We start from the raw sequence: 21,730 nt of genomic DNA on the forward strand, positions 1-21,730 counted from the left end.
TTTCTTCTTCTGTGTTATTGCCGAGAAGCAATTGGTGAAGGCACTGGTAGACGTCAAGGAAAAGCAAGGACAAACATAATATTAAAATGCAGAAAAAAAAACGCTGTTGGGACGACACTGAACTTCAACCAAAACGTCTTTATTTCACAAACAAGCCTTTCATGTCATGTTTTAGTTAAACTCTACAATTGTAACGTTACGTCTTGCTAAATACCCCAAATTTACCTTGTTTCACCACATAATATTTTCGTTATTTTCTATGAAGTGTTACGGCAGCTGCGTGAACTGGATGTGCAACTTCAACATGTCCATCTAAGCCGCTAGCTTCGAAATGACAGCATAGCAACATTTTTAGAACACGTAGCGAAGATTGCTACGAAACGTGCTAAAAATGATTATTGCTTATTTATAATTTTTCCCACCGCTTTTTGTCGGCATTATTACTAGACTGCAGACCTTTACGGGGTTCAGAACGGACACGAGTATATTCATTTTTCAACAATAAAAGAGCCACAATAAAATATCCAGAATTTGCCCGAGAGTTTCCAGCCGTATTCTAAATGAAATGCCCGACGTTCTTGCCACAGAGCAATTTTGGACCTTGTTCGGTGACTCATATTCATTAACTTCCCTCTCCAATTAACGCGCGCCGTCATTCGTTTCTTTTCTCCGTTTTCTTCATCCTATCCTGCTATGATTATGGTCATTAGCATTTACGCGTGTTCACTTGTAATCATTTTTTATGTATTTAAATATTTCCTACAACATTTAACCAACTCGTCCCGCAACAGAGAAGAAGATGTACGCCACCAAAATGAATCTTTTTAAAGGAGTTCTGTAGGTCTAAGAAACGTCACTTTTCCAAAATTTCAAATAATGCCTCAATATATTCCAAATCTACACTCCAGGGAGTCAGGAATTATGCCTCAAGAGGTTCAAATAATACCCCTTTTGGAACGTATAACAACATAAACCTTGAGGGAAAATATGCGCTGATACTCCAAAACCTGTGCGCTGCTGCTCTGGCGCTCTATACCGAAATATGCATGGATTGTTCTAACAGCCTAAGTGCCTAACCGTGTACTTTTACAGCTTGCCTGGCTTTTCCGGCTCTTTCTCGGCAACCTTTATTGACGTTAGTGTTTCGCATGAACCTTCCCGCACCTCGAGGAAAACAAAAGCCAAAATTTTCGGTAGTTCTCGCAAGGCCCAACTTAGTAATAATGAAAGGAGTTTCTAGCCCTAGTGGCATCTCACTCACCGTGGCCGGTGTTGAAAATATCCAACATTAGAGGCGTTATACAGGGTGTTTCACCTAAAGTGTTAAGAAATTCTATGAGAAAACCTACTTGTCTGAAAATTATGGAGGTCAAAGCTGTATATATCGGGAGAGCTTGTGCCATCGCTTCTGAGTACTTCTATAACGAGAAATTGAATTTTCTGGATTGGGGAACTCCGAAATTTGCTAAGTGAGCCTCCCATTTGTTTGGCAGAAACAGAAAGTGCATGTCGGATTTACCCCGTTCCACTGCAAAGTACGTTCCCTACTACAATGGTAATAGCTGGAAAATAAAAATAAAAAATTGCGAAAACCGTCGTTTCGAGGCACGCAAATTGCCGGCCGCGTTCGGTTCAGCGTCAAGTTAATGTGAGATGCGGAGGAAGAAAACGGTGACCCGCCTCTTCCTGTTTCCTTCTCCCTTTTGTTTTTAGAAAAAAATTGCGTTGTAACCACGCTGCCATTATCATCTGATGCATAGGAATGGAAAAGTGAAAGGGCATTTCCACGATCTCCTCGCATCGCTTCTCTCGGATATCTGACAGCAGCCGACAATTTGCGGGCCTCGAAACGACGGTTTTCACAACAACAACAACAAATAAATCGTGACTTCGACATGGGGTGATTCACCACTGGAAAGCAGGTTTTCACAATTTTTTTACCAGCTACTACCATTGTAGGAAGGAATGTATTTTGCAATGGAGTGGGTCAATCCGACATGTTTTCTTTTTTTTCTTGCAAAAAAGAACAACAACATCAACAAAAAAAAAAAAACGCTAGGTTCGCATGACGAATTTCGAAGTTCAATTCAGAAAATTAAATTCAATTTCTCGCGACTTCAATTGATAAAAGTGCTCGGAAACCGTGGCAAAAGCTCTCCCGAGATAAACACTGTTGACCACATGATTTTCAGCGAGTAAACTTTCTAACACAATTTTGAACACGTTTGGTGAATCACCCTGTAACTATCTCGCATGTGGCTGAACTCATTAGTTTCCCGTCTAGTTACTTTAATCAGAAGCTTGTTCGTAAAGGAGAGGTACATACGCCATGAGTGAAGACGGCCGCTGTAGCCAAATCATAAATGTAGGACACGCACGTAAACTGAGATGCGAATTTTTATGCGTTGTCGTCAGATAAGATGATAACACGAACCGTTTCACTCTCAGTGCTGACAAGATCGAGGGTTCGATTTCTGGCCGATAACACCAGCAATTCGGCAGTGTGGTGTACCAATTTCCTGTAGTTGGAACTTCTGCAAGGGTCGTTAAAGTCAAGACCAAGACGAAGGGCGTATAATATTCGACAGTATCGACAGCGCAGGAAAGCCGCGAGGTATCGCTACAAGTGAGGCCTTTGGGCCTGTTCTCTCATACAGGGCTTTGCTCCACAGCGCTAGAACACAACGCTGTTTTTCGCCCTGGCACTGCTATACGAACTGCTGGAGAATAGCGTTGCCAGAGTTGAGCTCCTGTCAACTTGTTCAGCGCTCATTTCTAGCGCTGTAGGAAGGGAGTTGCCTCAGGACAGAAGCCGCCGATATTTCGAACAGAGACTGTTCTTCTTCTGGCCCAGAAGAAGAACAGTCTCTATTCGAAATATCGGCGGCTTCTGTCCTGAGGCAACTCCCTTCCTACATCTCTACCGGTTCGCTGGATTTCTACCCATCTACATTTCTAGCGCTGGTTTTGTGATGGCCAATCAAGAGGCTGTTTTACCCACGACGTCGCGGAAGCAGTGGGAATATTTTGCTTCCGCTTTTGCGGTGTTGTGCTGGTGTCGTGGTGGACTGAACGTGGCGTCGAATTTCATGTTTCGCAAGCTAATTGAGCTTGTGCGTCCGCATAGCTTACGCCTTACGGGAATAAAAAATCAACACAAAACGAAACGGAGCTGCGCCACGCAGACTTGTACGCATTTGGAGTACTCTATCTAAAATACTGTATTTTCAATACAATTTGCGGCATTTTGGTACTCTACTCGATACTTTTTGTTTTATGTATTTGTACTCTATTTAAAATACATTTTGTGGTGTTTTCTACTCAATACTCTAATGACATATTTTGGATCTCCCTCTCAAACTTTCTGTGTCTCGTCTTTCAATTATCTTGCTTGTTCAGTGGAAATTTCTTGACTCCCTCGGACTTGACCCGGACATTGGCCCTTCTTGCAAGTCTCCATTTAGAGATCTTGCCCCGTGTGTACTAATCCTTGGCGAGAGAGGGTTCTATTATGTGTGCCCTGACGCGGTGACGCCGAATTCTGACCTCGCCGAACAGGGACCTGCTTGAAGTTTGCTTTGTTCTGGGTCAAATATACTTAGTGGAGTTATGTGGTATCGCTTTGTCATCTTTTTGGGACTTGTGTTTTGATGACTCCTATCACACAGCGGCGGCTTGCGCAGTGCGCGGGGTTTAGGTGACTCATGTCACATAGCGGCGACGTGCCACATTGACCAGTGACCGGTGACTTTTTGCGTTCAAGGATAAGTAGAAAATCATTCCGCGTCCATTCCGTTCAGGTTGTCGCCTTTAGTTCTGTGGCGACGGGCTGTCTGGTCGCCCATAAGAACCCTTTTGTATGCTGTAAGGATAACGTCGTGTACTCTATTCCTTTGGAGTGCAGCACTGTCTTCGGAGGCTCGGAAAGGGACAACACCGCCGTACAAGAAGTGCACAGGTGGGTTTAGGAGAACTCGTCACAAGCCCGGTCGTCACAGGCCAACTGGTCATAGGTGAACTCGTCAAGGAGGCCAACTCGTCACAGGGCATCTCGTACGAGGAACTGCCGTCACGCCGGAATAATCGTCACAGTGAACCTGCCACCTGCTCACCGCACCGTGCTCCCCAACGTGTGAAATACGTAAAAGGCTCTCCTGACCTAACCTTGGTCCGTCTCGACGAGTGCATATTCTACATGAACTGACCCACTCTCCAACGTGTGAGATAGTGAAAGGCTCTCCTGACCTAACCTTGGTTAGTCTCTCAGCTTTTGTCCGCGCCCCAGCAACGGAGCCCCACGCTGAGTTTTCTTCACTTCCATGCTCTCCGTGCCCTTAGCAAAGACGTGAAATTTGTGCGGTCTTCGGAATCCGGGTTCGCGGAAGTGCGGGTCGGGCACTGGACTTTGGTAAAACACGGTGAAACGCATCCCTTTGGAACGGGGTCAACCTTGCAACCAGTGTTCCGGTGACGAATCGCCCCCCTTGACAAGTGTTCCGGTGACAAAAGGCCTCGTACCAGAAGGCCGGTGTGACCAATTATCCTGTGACGAGTCTTCCGGTGACGAGTGGACCGGTTCCCGTGCACAGGTACATGGACGACGAGGACGCCGAAATCACGGCATTGATGAAGTATATCCTCGACTACGTGAACTTTTCTTAAAACGCCGCTGTGCCTTCCAGCGCACCTGTGGAACGTCTGTTCCATATTGCGGGCAATGCTTTGCAGAGGAAGAGGGGAAAGATGTCAGACGACCATTTTTAAATGCAATTGCTACTGCGGCCAAAGAAAGTGTACGCTTAAAACACAAGACTGCCTTATTTGCGAGGGGTACTCGAGTATCTTAATTGTATTTCAAATACTTTTTGAAGTATTTTGTACTCTATCTTAATTACTTTAATTTTTTTTTTTTAATTTTTTTTCTTTATACTCTATCTTAATTACATTCTACGTTAAAACGATGAAAGTCACTGAAAAGGTTAGCCAGCTGTAGGGATCGAACCCACATCTTCTGGATTGCCGGTCCAGGGCTCTACCAATTGAGCTAAGCTAACACGCCTCTCCAGCGACTTTCGGGGTGCGTCATCTGAAGGGACGACAAACCAGCTTATCTCTTATCTCTTATTCTAACGTTAGTATTTATTATCTTATCTTAAATACAGTTTTGAGTATCTTGTACATGTCTGGCGCCACGTCGCCAATGAGGTTTCGCGAGACTTGAGCTGCCGAGCCGGCCGAGCGCGGCGCGCTCTGCCTTCCAAGTGAGAACACGAAGGTGGAAAACAGTTTTTGGTTTCCAGCGCTCTGAAGTAAAGAACTGTATGTGAGAACAGTCCCTTACAATCGTCGGTATGATCGCGGGGAAAATTAAAAATACGCTGACGATTCAAGGCGACAAAAACGTATTATGCGGCTGAGGATTCTGTCAAGCTTTGATCAAAGCTGCTCGAATTTTTTTCCTTCTTTTTTTCTAAATGACGAGGAAATTAATCGGTACAACGGCGGTTCGCCGTTGTAGAGAAAAGTGTAGAAAAGTGTTCGCTGATTTGATTCCTGTAAAGCGTACTCCACCTCATAGTGCTCGACAATGTGGGGAAACCAATGCAAGGCGTAATGGCATGGAATGTTCCCAATATTACAACTGTCCATTATAACGAAACTCACAAGTTATATCTACTATTTTTTGTTGTCTATGTAGTAGCCAACAATGGACGAACCTTACGGAATAACTCCCATCCCGCCCCCCCCCCCCCCCTTACCGGCAGGGAGAAATATCAATTCCGCCCTGCTGTTCTTGAGAGCCGTACTGTTGGCAACATCAGCAGACACACATTTAGACGTGTGATGCGATTGCCTCATAATGCACGATGCCACCAGAGCCACTGCAAAAATGGATAATTGGATCTGCCATGTGCGATAGGAATGATGGATTAATTTGAAGTGGAATGGCGTGACTGCCACGTGGTCTAGGGGAGCGTTGTGGGGGAACATTAGGTTACGAGATAACTATGATACTCAGCAGTTTCTAGTGCACCGGAGAGAAGTATCCCGGTGACTTTAAGATTAAACCACACACTGGAGGAAAAATGGACGCTAAAATTCACATCGAAAACTGTCGTGGTGCTGCGGCTCTTCCGTTATAAATGGTAAAAACCAATTAACACTTTCTTGATTTCCAACGTCTTACATGCTCCCTGCATGCAACGTCAACCACCTTATGACATTTATTTTGTTGCTATTTTAGAAGTTCGAAGCCTAACATGCACATTTATGTGTTCTGGTTTATTCTGTTTTACTCCTCGTAAAATACCTTTTAAATTTCACAAAAATTCGCAGAGATCTCAAGAAAGGTTAGGGCACATCACAGATCCCTGACCAGTGACGCGTCAGTAGGCAAACGTTTCGTATGCCTTCTGTCGCCTCACTGGTAAATTTTTCGGTACGGTGGAAATTTTCTAATTTCCATGAACAGCCTGTATTTTCCGTACGTGGCAGTAAAGCAAATAAACTGCATTAATCTCGGCGGAGTCAAAATGGTGCCTTTTTTGTTATCCGAAGCCGGGTGCAATGTCAGCATGGCAGTCCTCTCAGAACCCTATGCAGCGTACCCTATGGAAGTACCCTATGCAGCGAATTTATCGCGGCTTCACTTTGCCCACTCTATCTCGGCCCTCCTTGCTTTGACTGTTTGACACGCTAATAGTGTTTACTAACGTTACCTGTTGAGGAACAGGCGCTCTTGCTCACGGCTAAAAACATGCTCTCCTCCCTACGAGTTTTCCCAGATATAGAACTAATAATAACGAAACCGATCAATACGCGATCGATGTATCTGTGCTGGAGGACGTGAGAGCAAAGAAGAAGGAACACGCGAAGAAAAATAGGAGCGGGAAGAAGAAACAAACACACGAGGAACGCGAGACGCCATTCCGTGAGCAGCACTCTTCTCTTACGTTCCGAGCAGACGACGCCATATTTCTGTGTTCCAGATATGAACAGCACGAAAAACCAAGCCGAAGAAAGAACGGAAGAGGAAAATAGAAAACTCCACCCAACGAATGGCGTGTCTGTATCACTGGCCAGCGGAAAGAGTCCAATATACATACCGTAGATGACATTTCAGCCAGAAAGGGATGTGACAGATCAAGGACATATACAACGAAAGTCGTGCTTACGTGCAAAGCGCGAACTGTGGGCTCTGAAGCGATCCTCGAACCTGGTGACGTGATATGAAGCCGGTTGGATTAGTCACTATATGTTTGCAGGGGAGGGTGTACACACGGGAGCGGTTCTCGTTTGGTCCCGTACCAACACAATTTTCTTATCGCATGTGTCTGGCAATACCTTTATCACTTGTCCCTGTTCCTGTGCAAGTGTATAGGCATCCCCTAGAAAGAGATACTGGTTGGCACGACCGGCTTCTTATGCGTCACCAGCTAGCCAAATCGCTTCAGAGACCACAGCTCGCACATCGCACGAAAGTATGATTTTCGTCGGAATACGTCGATGCGACGATGGAGATGTGGGCTAGTTGGTACATGTTATACAATTAGATGGAGCGAGCCGACTACAAGAAACAAAAACAGCACATAATACTCCCACTGTCGGCAAAGATTTATTTTTCACGAAGCAGCTCCTTCTTACGCGTTTTGCAATATTTCTGGAAGAAAACTAACCCTTCAAGTGAGAGCGTTATCCAGGGTTCACATACTCATTTCATGTTTCCTGCTTTTGAAATTTGAAATGTCTTAAACAGTTCTCTTTCGGTCTTGTTCCAAAAAATTTTATCTCTGTTCTGGAAAAACCTTTTTCTGGGCAAGGGTATCTCGTGTGTTCTTTAAACATTCCCGTGTCGCAACGCTGCCATGGATCAAGAGCGTGTGGTCTAAAAAAAGAGCAAATAACGCAAGGAATGATTGCGCGATTGCATGATTGCTATACTTTCCTATGACTACCGATTGAAGTTTTGCATGGTTGCGTGCAATAGTACGTACAACGTCATCATCTGTTGGCGTAAAATTATAGCCGATCGAAGATGCCAGCAAGTGCTGACAACAACAACAATAAATGAATGAATAGTGATGATGACATGAATTGCTTCCCCGCGGTGGTCGAAGGACCAAACTCCACTTCAAAGAGGTTCATATGAGAGGATGAATTAAAGGAGAGCACAAAGAGATGACAGGTCGAAGGCTTAGAGTTCTTGGAGGAGGCCCGTAGCTTCAAGGAAGTCAACGCGGGAGCCAGCTTGCGGTGCGCAAGGGTGCTCCGTGCTAGTGCTGACGGTGAATATAGTGAACTATACAAATTGAACAGTTTTCTGGTTATCGCATGTTGGCCAAAAAGTTGTAATTCGCGTTCTAGCGGACACATTGGTTCAATGTTCTGACTATAGCAAAGCAGGAAGACAGCCGAATGGCAATTCGAAGGCCTCCGAATGATATCGACGTGCGAGGATGGGCAGTAGTGACGCCATGTTCTCCACCGCAGAACCAACAGGTAAACGAATCCCTACAGGTGTCGGAATGGTGAATGAATCATGCGTTAAGACACTGACCAAACACCTTTACATTTGATAATCTGGCCTGCAACAGAGTTACCCAGAAGTTACACGCACGCGCACACACAGACACACAAAATGAGTAAATTGGGGAGAAATTCCCCTAGATTGCAATACCTCCCCATTTTAGTCCCCTAATCCCCGAAATTTACTCCCCAGCACTGCAAATAGTCCCTAAGCTTCTCATACACATTTGCATGCAGACATACATGCATTTAATCCAAAAAAGGACTAAAATTAACGTTTTTTTTCTTTCTTAGAGTGCACTGCACCACATAATTTCAGCGTCATTATGTATACTTAAGTGATTGTTTGCGAGGATGGTACACAATAACACAGGCAGAAGCAAAAATTGCGAGGATTTTCCGAAAATTATACAAATAACCTTTTCTTTTTATTTATTTTTTTTTGTCAAGCGGCTTCGTGACAGAGCATTCGCAACATCGTGCGACACTCTTAGGAGTGTGGGCTCACAGAAAATCTCGTCACCATAGGAACGAGACTGGGAAAATCCTTTCTTCCTCTACGTCCGTAAATTGGCACCCAAGAGATATCCTGAGGAGCTAACGCCTCAGAAGCAACAAGAACGGAAAACTCGTCGGCCTACCTCGGCCGCAACCAGTAATGCCACGTATCCCTCATCTCGCGCGCCGCGCAAACGACAAGCAAATAACAATGGCGCTTCTTGCTGCTTTGTCCCAGCTCGCTTATTAGCCCCAGGCAGCCTTGTTAGCAGCGACGGAAACCCCGATATAACGCGCTTGGAAAGCTACCCACGTACCAAACGTGTCGATGCGCTAAGACCCTCACCGAAATGGGGTTTTCAGGCGGCAGGGAAACTTCTCCCTGGATATGGGGCCGCGGGATATAGAAGTTTGTAATTACAGACACTGCCTCGGATGAGCCGACACTCTCCCTTTGCTCTTTTCGCATTGTCATTTGGGTGTGGGCAATCCTCTGCACGGCCCTATACCACCGGCAACTGTGACACTTCCCTGACATGGCGAGGGCGTCGCAGCTTAAGCGGCCGACAATAGTGTTGAATAATTTTTCGCGCATAAGCTGCTTGGTGCAGATGCGGGCACCATCCAACGGCAACACAAAGGAAGAGGGGTTTTAGAGACAACACAATTGAGCGCTCATCGACCAGTATTTATCCACCCATTGTCTCATTCTTGAATTCCTGCCTGAACCAAATAGACGATTTTGGAAAGTGACGCGCTGCTTCGTCCAAGCATTGCGTCTTGAGCACTTATCGTCATGTCATGGCAAAGACTGGACGTCGACGTCACTTTTCGTTTTCTCTTTCCATTTTGCCACGGAAACGAATACGACGAACAACGGCAAGTCGGTCCACTTCCTTTTCCTTTTCCTTTTTGCCTCGATGACGGCAACTCATGAGTTTACGTCGCGAGACAACTAGCGATATCATATGGACGATAGTAGAGACATGAGAAAGCCAAACTGCGCAGAGACATTTCCCTGGATACCACATTCCTGCAGTTCAACGCAGAGCTAAGCTGACTGAGCTAAGGCCGTGTGTGCAGTACTATACCTTGCTTGCTGGCTGGTGTCACCGTCACTAGTGACGCTAACGAAACTTTTTACCCCTTTTTGCGCTCGTGGGCATAGAGCGTGTTTTCACACTAAGTTGCGGTGACGGGTCCCCAAAAAGCACATTAAGAAGAGCACTATGACGGAAGCCCACAGGATGTGGTTGCGAAAGACAGCGCATTAGGAGACAAGCTTATTTCTTAACTTCGAAACTCGCACCTCAGCTATCCGTCCAGGAGGTTCCACGAAAAGAAGTAAATGAACGTCAAAGGGAGTAAATCCGCGCTGTGCTAATGGAATAACGTCTCCTTAACTTCTTAGCTGGGCCGTACCCCCACTAGCGGGGTGGCGCGTGCGCCTCCAATCCAATTTCCGTGCCAGGAGCCCTCAATTGCGATGGTGTAACAACGCATGCGCGCAGTAACAGACTAGAAAATGAAAAGTACGAGTAGTAAAGGGCATAACTTTCAGATAAAATGGTTAAAAAGCAAGCGAGCTGGTGGCTCCCAGTCTCGGGTTTTCGTCATGGATAACTTTCAGTCCTCTCACACGGGTGGGCACTTCGCTCAAGCTTCGAGAGAAATTGTCGCTTCTGCTTTAGCACACGCAACTATCAATACATTCGGTACCGTACACTATCTATGCAACAAAGACAACAATAAATATAGGATGATGATGACACCATGCACATTGTGACCTGTTTGTTCGTTGTCACATGTCTTCCGGTAAAGAAGTTCACGGACTCTCAATAGAGATATCAAGCTATGTCTCAGATATCCGCCAGCTGTATCCTACATGGATAGTGTATTCACCTACGTCACATTGTGACGTGGCATGCGCGTAAGCTCCTCCCACAGGTGGTCACTTTTCGTGATAGCAGCATAGAAAGATGACAAACTGTGCGATTTTTCAATGCGGCAACCATAGTTTTCGTAAAAGAAAACCTGATAAAGACAATGACGAAGTGTCTTCGGGATAAAAGAAAGGAATGGACGCGACCGGATTTCAAAACACCATTTAAGGCTTCGTTTTCGAGCAAATTCTGGATAATCTCGGAAGCTGCGCCGAAAAAGTGACCACCACCATGGCGGCCAAACGCGTTCGTTTTACGCCATGTGAATACACCCTATATAAGTGACCGCCTCCGAAGCAGGGCAATGAAACGTCCACAAAACCATGCATAAACTTTGTTGTCGTGGATTGAATGAACATACGAGAGGAGAATTTATGTTTGTGCCGGCTAATTTAACGTATCACATTTGGTGTTAAAAGCGAACAAAATAAAAAAACAAGACAGGTGCTGCAAACGTGTAACAAGGCGCTACGCACTTTCCTGGTGGCAGTTGTACAGGGTGTTACCCTATAAAAGTATACCCGTGCCGCCATGCCGTACTCGCAAATTACTCAATGCAGGTGGCACATTGTGCCATCTTCATATAAAGCTCATAAGGACATTTAATCTTGGTGAATTTGGAAGTGATTAAGCGCCGCAACACGAAGTTATAACTAAAAACGTGAAATTCCCGTAGTCAAAAGAATCAAGATGGCGGCGTTGAGAAGAGCACTTAATTGCCATGCTGCTCCCCAGACGACGACGTGTCGCATATCCTGCCAGCCGGATGGAACTGCAGTTTTCATTTCGCTTTCGTGTAACTGTCGTATTTTGCTCAGAAGTAAGCAACGTGAGGTACGAAAAATGCCGACGTACTCAGCAGACGACACCCAAAAGGGATGTCGTCTGCTTACTGAGAGGCGCCATCTTGGCTGTTTTGCCTACGGGAACCTCACGTTTTGCGCTATAATTTTGCGTAACGGTGCTCAATCACTTCGATATTTGCCATGGATGAATGTCCTTATGAGGTTTATACGTAGACAACACATTGTACCGCCTGCATTGAGTAATTGGCGAGCACAGCATGCCGACGCGGGTAGACTTTTATAGGGTAACACCCTGTAGACAAATCCACTTCGTCTTCCTTCGACGCCACGCGTTATCCTCTCGTACACATATCCCTTTATTTCGCGTCATTTCGCACAACTACGCATGCGCACTTTTTTAATCACTTGTTGTATAAATGACGTAGCCTTTATTGGAAAGAAGTTGTTCTGGGTGGAGAATTAAGTACTTCTAAGATGTTGGATGTAACTACAAAAACAATGTCGCACCCTATCATACAATCATAGCATGAAGCACGTATTCGTACGTCAAAAAAATATCTGACGTCGATATGATAGAAGAAAAGAAGAAAACACGAGAAAAAGCCACCGATTAAATTCGTGACAGTATCAGTATAATGATTCAAAGTGCTCAAAAGGGAATGTTTGAGAGTAAATGGGCACGGCGTTTTTGTTGCAGATTTACGGGTTCCAAAAAACAGAACAGCAGTAGTGTTTAAAGAGGCACATTTTTGCGGTTTCGTGGGGTCTGGTGCACAGTTTAATCTGAGGCGTCAATTCTTCGTTTTTGTATTTTTTTACTCTTGATGTAAGCCAACATCTGTTGCAACCTTCCTGCACTCATAAAACAAAACTTCACCACATAGTACGCTGAAGGCCAACCATTGCACAGAATGATGGTGAAAAGAGCGAGGCGTACGCCTTTTTGTGACACTTATGCAGTTATGATAAATGTCACAAAAAGGCGTACATCCCGCGTTTTCAACAAATCAGGGAAGAGAATGATGCCATTCGGGATGACGGTTGGCTAGGATTGTGCTATGCGGTGAAGTTCGTGCGTGTTTTTTCTTTTTTGGCCGTAGTCGTGGCGACGCCCACTTCTGTGTGGCCAACAACCGCGAGCCTACCCTGCCATTACCCCCCCTCTCCCTCCCCCTCTCCCTCCCCCTCCCCCTCCCCCTCCCCCTCGTGGTCAACTACGGCAAGCGGTTGCTATCACCCTACCACCATCTGTTTTAAGGGTGTGTACTTGATCCAATTCGTCAATTACATCTCTATGGTACAGAGTTGGACTTTTGTTTTCTTTTTTTTTTTTTTTTTTTTTGTCCCCCACCTCTCCTATTCATGCCGTTTTCACCGTTTCCGGTTTGGTGCCAATACGACGTCCGGTTTCACAGCAAACACGCTCTGCGCCGATTGATACAGTTATCGCTTCTGATTTGAGGAGAGATATGGTCGGATACACCTTTTTGTGGAAATTCAAGTTGCCACAAAAAGGTGTACGCCTCTCGTTTTCAAAAAATCAGGAAAGCGAAAGGTATAATTCTGCATGGCGACTGGTTCCGAGCGTCCTTAGTCGCGGAAGAACCGGAACTCTTCGTGGCACCGGAAGTTGTGGCGGGGACTTGTTTATGTTTACCCGAGAATGTCATGTATTGGCATTTTACCTTTGCAATGATGTGTTTTACCAAAAGCTTTCGTCACGATTACGATGCGCGCCTATAGCTCAAAGTTGCGGGCACAATACGAAACACGATGGCATCAAGTGTCACTAAAAGCAGACCGCAAACTTGTATTCTCCCCCGACAGCCAATTCCATTAAAGACGAGGGTTGCCGGCTACTCATGTAAATTATTTAGAAGTTCAATCTTGAATTAGATGTTCCCCAGGGAAGATTTGACGATATTGCCGTTGACATCATATTCATAATCTGTTTTCGCAGGCTTCATTCATGACTACACATCTGGGCATCTTGCGGTGGGTGCAGAAGCTCTCGTTGTCCAAGATCGACCGTTCTTCAACCCTGGACTTGACCTGCACCCCCGGTTGCCGCTGCACCATCATCCCCTTGACGCACGCGACGAACCACCTCGTGTCATGGACCTCAGTGGTCCAGAGTTCTACTCGAGGGCTTTCCACCGGCCCCTGGCTGACAATCCGACAGACTTGAGACTCAGCCCGCTATCCACGAACGCTGTCAACATCACCGCCTCTGCACCACCCACTACAGTGCCGACGTCTTCCACTGGCAACTACAAGACTTCTGTGACGGTTAGCTACACGTACGATGCCTTCTTCATCAGCGACGGGCGGTCCCGCCGGCGGACCTCCGTCAGCTCGGTGTGCACTGGGAGTCCTCCAAGGCGAGCCGTGCCTGAGGAGCGCCCACGCTACACATGCGGCGAGTGCGGCAAGCACTACGCGACATCTTCCAACTTGTCGCGGCACAAGCAGACCCACCGGAGCCCGGACTCGCAGCTGGCCAAGAAGTGTCCGACGTGCGCCAAAGTGTACGTGTCCATGCCGGCGCTGGCCATGCACGTGCTAACGCACAATCTGAGCCACAAGTGCCAGGTGTGCGGCAAGGCCTTCTCCAGGCCCTGGCTCCTGCAGGGCCATATGCGCTCGCACACGGGCGAAAAGCCCTTTGGTTGCGCCCACTGTGGGAAGGCCTTTGCCGACCGCTCAAACCTGCGCGCCCACATGCAGACCCATTCGGGACTCAAGCACTTCCGATGCCCACGTTGCCAAAAGTCCTTTGCCCTCAAGTCCTACCTCAACAAGCATCTTGAGTCTGCCTGCTTGAAGGAGGGGGGCGCGTCTCCGCCGTCGCCAGCCCTCTCCCTCGCTTCCTCCGATGGCATCACACCAAACTTGGCCACGCTTGTCCTGAACAACCACTCGCCGGCGTAGGGAGAGGCAGCGCCCCGCTCCTTGGCTCACGGGTTCGGTTCCCATCTCTTCTTGCGTGCCTGAACCACACTCGCCGTGTATGGGAGCGCGACACACCCCGCGAGATCCGTTCACGAGATGTGTTGCATCGCGAAGAAGGCGTCGCCTGCTGTGCCGTCAGCATGTGAAGCAAAGAGTTAGCATATTTTCGGATGGAGTTTTGATATCAACTGGCATATTTTGTGATAGACCTTCCCACTTCCTATTCCCTTTAGAAGACGATACGTCGGCCCTTAGTTTAGTGTCAGAGGCATTCGTTTGAAAGTGATGTAGGTGGGCTGCAACCTCCTAAATTTTCTAATTCATTCTAGTTAACTCTACGAACGAACACGCTATCAGCCTTGCAGCTGCATAAACAACGACGTTAAGCTTCTCGGTAACGTCAGATATATTCTGACTATTCACTCACTTTTGCTCCTATGCAAACGTGTATACCAATTGATCCCTCTTTCAGAATATTTCTTCAGAGCGTACACAAGCTTAAGGAGATAGAACCATGGTAGAGAGCTTCCCTTCGTAATTTCGTCATTCATAGCGTCGTACAGACTACACAACTAATGGATATGCCAACAATGCCGTTGCGCTATACATTAAGTATCCATTTAGAGTAGACACTACACATCGGAACCAAACGCACGTACCGCGTAGGAGAACACGGCACCCAATTCTTCCTTTATTTGTTTATTTTCGTAAAAAGGGGGAAAACGTAACGTGCGCGTCCGTTGCAAGCCCTAACACTGTCCTTGCTTGAGAAATTATCTGGTGTAAACTGAGATATTTTTCGGCCGGCTTTCGTTGGGGCTTGGTAGACCTAAGTAATGTGCAAGTCTATTGTGGCTATATCCTGATTTTTTTTCCCTACTGTTCTCCCAATGCCAGAAAAAGAATGCCACAAATTCCGATCCTCTCGGGCAGCATATCCTTCTGGAGTGACAATCGACGAATACGCGACACAACTCTTGGCGCACAATATCCGTCCGACTGCCTGTCTTGTGCGAGAATGCCGACACACTTGTTGCGTTGTTTGAGTTCGTTAGATGTCGTGTCTCCTCACACTACTCATACTACAGCCGCAATGTAGATTAGCAATCAAAATGCTTGCAGGACAAATCTTAGGAGCGATACTCATTCCATCTTTTTACCAGTTCTTTCCTACTAGCGTAGATTCTATTTTTATCCTTCCAACCATTCTTCCGCTCTAAATACACGAAAACTCTCCGTATTCACGTTAATAATATCAGGGAGGGTGTAGTGGCCCAGACAAATACCTTTTTCAACCGCTTTATATTCGTGTATTTCTTACACGCGATCTGCTCGCTCTCATTCATCATGTAAGATAAGCAATCTCCATCGCAACATATATTTTAATACATACGTGGAAGACAGGCAAGGCTTATATCACTTCTTCCGCTGTTTATACGCAGTCGATGAAAGCATCTCCAGAGTCTGCAATGATTTTGTAAATACGAATACACTCGTTCCACGAAAGTCAGCGGTCGTGTTATGTCCGCATTTTCATTATTTGTTCGTTTTAGGACGAATAAACAACAGTTCGTTGGAAACATTGGTTCGAGAAAAAAATCATGATTGCAAAAATAGGAGAGGTACTTAAAAACGAATCTTTAACTCAGATGGAAAGATTAATGAAATTATAAAGGCAAGAACTGACGTATGGTCCGTTCCAATTGTATTCCCTTTAACATAGCGGTATGAGGCTCCACATGGAGACATTTAATTTGAGCTGTGCTTAAATGGCTCATTCTTGGACCGGGACATAAAACGAAAATGCGAGCTAATAACCGATATAAACAAAGCGTTCACCACTGTTCGAACGAGAGGATGCTAGTTATAATGCGTGAATGAAATCCCATAGCCAACTAGAGAGTAGCATAAACGGTGAGATCTATCATGAGTAACATTCAAACTTAGAAACTGAGGGTGAGGAGATTAACCTGTCCGAAGGGGGCATTTATTGCATGGGATGAAATGTAGCTAAGAACGCAATGATGATGCAGCGCATATATCGATGTGTCTCGTTCGCGTTCTTAACCATGTCATATTCATACTTGGTGCTTCTGTTTGCTATCGTGTCGCTGCCGCTCGCAAATCCCGAACGCACTAGGCTTCTCACTCATCTGGCTGAGACTTACAGAATAAAACGTTTCAAACCCCAGCTTCACGTGACAAAAAGATACGCGAGGAACACCAACGGAGGAACTAAATACAGCAAAGAGCAGTGATCGAGACAAAAACGAAGAAAATTAAGCATTTAACACAAATAGTTGAACAACAAACTTTCGTGCAGAATGTGCACTTGTATCTCCTGGTGAAATACGGACTCCACACGACATTTTTTTATATGGTCTATTCCTTTTGTGTTCATCAAAAGAAGACATAGGTCTAGCGACCTCATGTACTAACTTAGCAGAGAGGCAACGATCCCTTATATAGGAGGACAAAAAGAGGGATATCTAAGGAATACACGCGTATACACACACAAAAAAAAAGTACAGACACGCGTTTCCTCGATACTATGTTCACAGTGCTCACTGTATTATGTGTAGGCTGAGTTTTCGAGGTCCACAACAAATACGCACAAATGCTACGTAGTTTGTGCTCGTGGACTACTATCGACTTCCAGTTGCAAAGCAATCAGGATGTATTTGTCTAGCAATAAATAATGCGCATAAATGTTGGCTGAAACTAACGTTATCATCGGAGCAATAAGCAATCACCTATGCAAAAGCTCATTTCCAAGCAGGCAATCTCGCCCTTTTGGGTGTTACTTGTGCTACATCTTACGGTAGCATAATCCTGTTAGTGTCATGTCGTGGTTTTGCTTTGAAGGTGTGAAGCAATAGTAAGATAAAGAATAATGCTTCCATCCCACAAAACCACGGACGTGCTGGAGTTCCCCAAAAGAGTCGCATTGCCGCAAAGCACTCGACATATTCGACAAGCAATAATACAATGTACAGAATTGATTTTGTATCTCGTTCACATATTTCAGCAATATACACTGCTTGCGCCATCTGTATAGATACACACCGACTTTTGTAGAAAGCTTGTAGATACTTGTGTGTGTTTAAATCAGAAACGTACCGAACATGATGAGTGGTCTTGGTACATCAAAGTAGAGACAATCTTCCTCCGTTGTTACTTATTGTGTTGAATCCATGTAATATTTGCGAATCATGTCTGTGGTGATTGTGGCGTGTGTTCTGCTACGTCCTTGAAGATTTGCTACGTAGGTTTTGTCAGCTGGTATTTATGAGTATTGTACATGGTGCATGCTGTTCATTGAAGAGGTTAGCTACGAATCTGTTCTGTTGCTACTACAAGTTTTGATAGACTTTGTGTGATGATAGGTTCTAACGCAAATGAAGTGCGATGTGTTATTTCTAGGAGCGCCTGTGAACAACATGCTATACTTGGTGTATTCTTGATTAGCTTTCATTAGAATAGCAACCAAGTACCGGTACGTTTCCAATTCACGTTGGATCAGCGTCATAGGCAGAGGGGTTTAATGACATTGAATTTTGTACGGCAGGAATAGTGGAGACAACATGCTCTCGCGTTAATCATGATGTGTGCATTTAGTTCATCAACTTCCGTCGGAGCGTTGGAGCACTTCCGGCAGGAAACAAAACTCAGGGCATGAAGCCATTCCATTTCTGAATACCGGTACGGATGCCATATGGAGCATTTGGAGACGCCTGATGCTCAAAGTGAAATTTACAGAAATTCACGGGTAAAATTGAAGATCACAAATACTGTTACTCCTTCCTAGCTGTATGGTCGGGCCTCTACTAAAGCATTACGGAGCAAATTATGGTAAAAAAGCACTTATCAATCATCCTTCACACTGTATTTTGATATCACAATGATCGCCTCGTTGCTTACATTAGCCATCAACGAAATAATAATTAATTACTTATGCTTTCTTCACCTGTAATAAGATCTCATGACTATCGTGCGCAATAGATATACATGTGTCCGAAATTTGACGCAAAACATGACTACCGAACATCGCGATGGCGATGTGAAAGGCTTCAGCAAATAATGGTATGCGGTGTGCGGCAGCGCATCCCGCGATGGTTCACCATTTACAACCTTATGGTCATTCACAGTGTACATGTCTTTCATGTGATCAGCTTGAACTTTCCCAGTTTCTTTTGTTATGCAATACAGCACTGTGTGGGCGTGCCCTCTAATGCCGTCCCGTGCATAACATGATTCTAAACATAGTCCTAAATACAAATGAGTTCAAGTGCAGTGAAAGAAGTGCATAGAAATGATTACGTATAGCAGTAACACATGGTTGTTTTGTGGTTTTTGTGTACGATCTGTTCGCATACTTCGGGATCTTCCTATCTGTGATTAGACGCGCGTATTATGTGTGATAATCATTCCATTTTATACGGACTCATTTTGCAGCCCACTCAAATACTTTATCGTAGCAATAATGCACCTTGTACCGATCTACAGCTGAAAGCAATACATATACAGCGAAGAATTTACACAGCTTGAGGCCACACTGACATTGTAATGGCGCCTAATACAGATCAGCAATAATTATACCCGTGTTGAAGTTGCAATAATATATATTCTGGTTGCAAGCTAACACTGTATACAGCGTTTGTAAAACGAATGCAACCAAGCTATGCAAAGTCTTTGCGAAGATTCTCAAAACAACGCTCCTTATCGCAATTTACGTAAATACGTTTGTTATGTTGGTGATTTTTTCAAAGGGTTTTACAATGTATAAATAGTAGTATGACTCTGTGTAAAAAGCTAACTTGGTATCAGATGTTTAAAGCTCAGGTATGTGAGCTAATTTATGATGTTGGCATTGTTACTGCCAACATGTTACAGGTTTTGCATCAACGAAGCAGATATCGACGAATAAGTAACATCCTAGTCAACTGCTAGTCATATATTTTTGCGACAGGGCGGACTCTCGCTCTGCGTATTTGTTTCGTAAAGCAACGCTGCTACATACGCTGTAACACATGCACATTCGTGTGTAAAATAGAAATCACGCCTTCCACAAGTAGTTTTGTTTTCTTAATTCTTAAATGGCGTACTTCTACAGTAAATGGTTTCTGAACTGTCACAGCCTACACAATTTAGGACAATGATCCATATACGTTCGAAATGACCAATCCAACAAACTAAATTTGCTTCACAACATGTCGAGCGTAGACCAGATAGAAATACGTATTTCACGCAGTCAGCATTGAAAATTTTGATCACTTCGGCTATTTAAACATGCAAACTAAAACGCCCTATTTTTATGCCATCCACATTGCTCCATTATGTCAAGTTAGACATCATTCTGAAAGGTGCTGTGTAGTCGCAGTGTTTCATTTCGAAACGTCAGGGCATTTCTGGTATAAAAGGAAGCGTTTGTAGAGTTTAACAACAGCCCACTTGATTCAATTTTCAAACTTTCCATGTCCGGATTTTCTCGATTGAAACATCTTTTTGTCTGTCTATGCATCAAATTCATTCAATCTCGGCTGTAGTCTCGGATTGCAAAAATAAACTCTGTTTGATTGATACATGGTATCTATTTCTCGTCCTTTCATGCATAGAGCGCTCCTATTTCCAGCGTAGTGGGAAAGTCCATCGATAATGTCTGTTCCGTTCTTTTTTGTATTTGATGCACTTAGACCCGTTCTCTGAGCACTAAGGCGCTTTGGAGTATTTCGACATCAGCCACTACACTTTTTACCTCAGCTCAATACCACCGAAGCTGTTTTTTAAAACAGTATTTCAGCTCCATCAATCATATCAAGGCAATCAAGGCAATAAAAAATAATAATAAGAAGAAGAACGCAGAATGGATTACCTCTCGGCGAGGTTCAGCTTTCTAGCTGTGTATCGAATAAGCGCTGAGGATCGAAACCCATTCTTAGGTTTATTACGGCGCTGCACACGTCGCAGTCGTTGGAAATCCAGGTTCACTGAGGTTCACACCTCACATTTTATAGCCATATGAAATAAAGTTAGAGGCAAGGACAATCACTGTCATTGCCACGCCGCCGGTCTCGGTGCATCAGGCAGTAACGTGTGCGGTTACGGACACACCGGGTGCTGTCTCGAACCCGGACGAGCGAGCCGACAATAGACCTTTTTACAAGAGCAAGCGCCACCTGTGGCACGCAAGGGATCATGGGAACTTTCAGCGCCTTAGAGCATTACGAGATGGCCAGAGGCAGAGGTAGAAGAACAACAACAACACTCCCGCTGTGCGCAGCAGCCGCGTCAGCCGGGGTAAACCATAACCGAAGCAGACGAACGAGCAGTGTCCCTCAAAGTTCCCATGCTGCTTGGTGGCGCGCGCATCTTTTTAAAATCGTCTATTTGGTAGCGTGGTTACATAGACAATGGGAGTGAGACGACGGGGTGTAAAGCTACTGTACAGCGCAGTAGAGATGCAATCTCAGAAAATTTAACCATTCGATAGCCTGAAACCCTAGTACTCTTACGCCACAATGTTCGTCCCAATTGCGCTCATAGTTTTTTAAAAACTTAAAATTCAAAATTACGGGCAACACTGTGTGGAGGCCGCCACCAACTGAGCACTGCTCGTCAAGTACGGCGGCAAAACTACATTCCATGCGCGTAACATTGTGTCCCAAACAAAAGAAGCAGGCTACGTGTCGGCTACGTAGTCGGCTACGTAGTCATCATGAGCAGCAAGCCAGTCAGAAGCATAGATCACTATTGCTTGACAAATTGAGGATTATTTCCCATCCGACGTCGTCCCAAGCCGTTTTACGCAATTTTACTAGCAAATTAGAAATATTTAGCGTTCCTTATCATAACTTGTTGTGCTGGGTTTACAAGCAACAAGCCGGCAATATAACCTGTCCATGTCGGCTACTTTGCGGTACCTTTAAACACACAGGTGGATAAAATGAATCCATGTGGCGACGCTCATTGTATATCATTGTCTCGCGACGATGGTGACAGAATTGT

At 45.1% G+C, this 21,730-nt stretch overlaps 1 protein-coding gene across 1 annotated transcript in view; it reads left to right on the forward strand.

Moving 5' to 3' along the window:
- LOC135377979 (transcriptional repressor scratch 2-like) overlaps positions 1 to 20,307 on the forward strand; it is a 32,121-nt gene extending 11,814 nt beyond the window's left edge. Inside the window, exon 2 of the mRNA XM_064610765.1 lies at positions 13,734 to 20,307. Within this exon, the coding sequence (XP_064466835.1) occupies positions 13,734 to 14,704 (971 nt within the window). The 3' untranslated portion in view covers positions 14,705 to 20,307. The remainder of the gene's footprint in view (positions 1 to 13,733) is intronic.
- Positions 20,308 to 21,730: the final 1,423 nt, after the last annotated feature.

The sequence above is a fragment of the Ornithodoros turicata genome, chromosome 1, assembly GCF_037126465.1.
Source record: "Ornithodoros turicata isolate Travis chromosome 1, ASM3712646v1, whole genome shotgun sequence".
Taxonomy (NCBI): Eukaryota; Metazoa; Arthropoda; class Arachnida; order Ixodida; family Argasidae; genus Ornithodoros; species Ornithodoros turicata.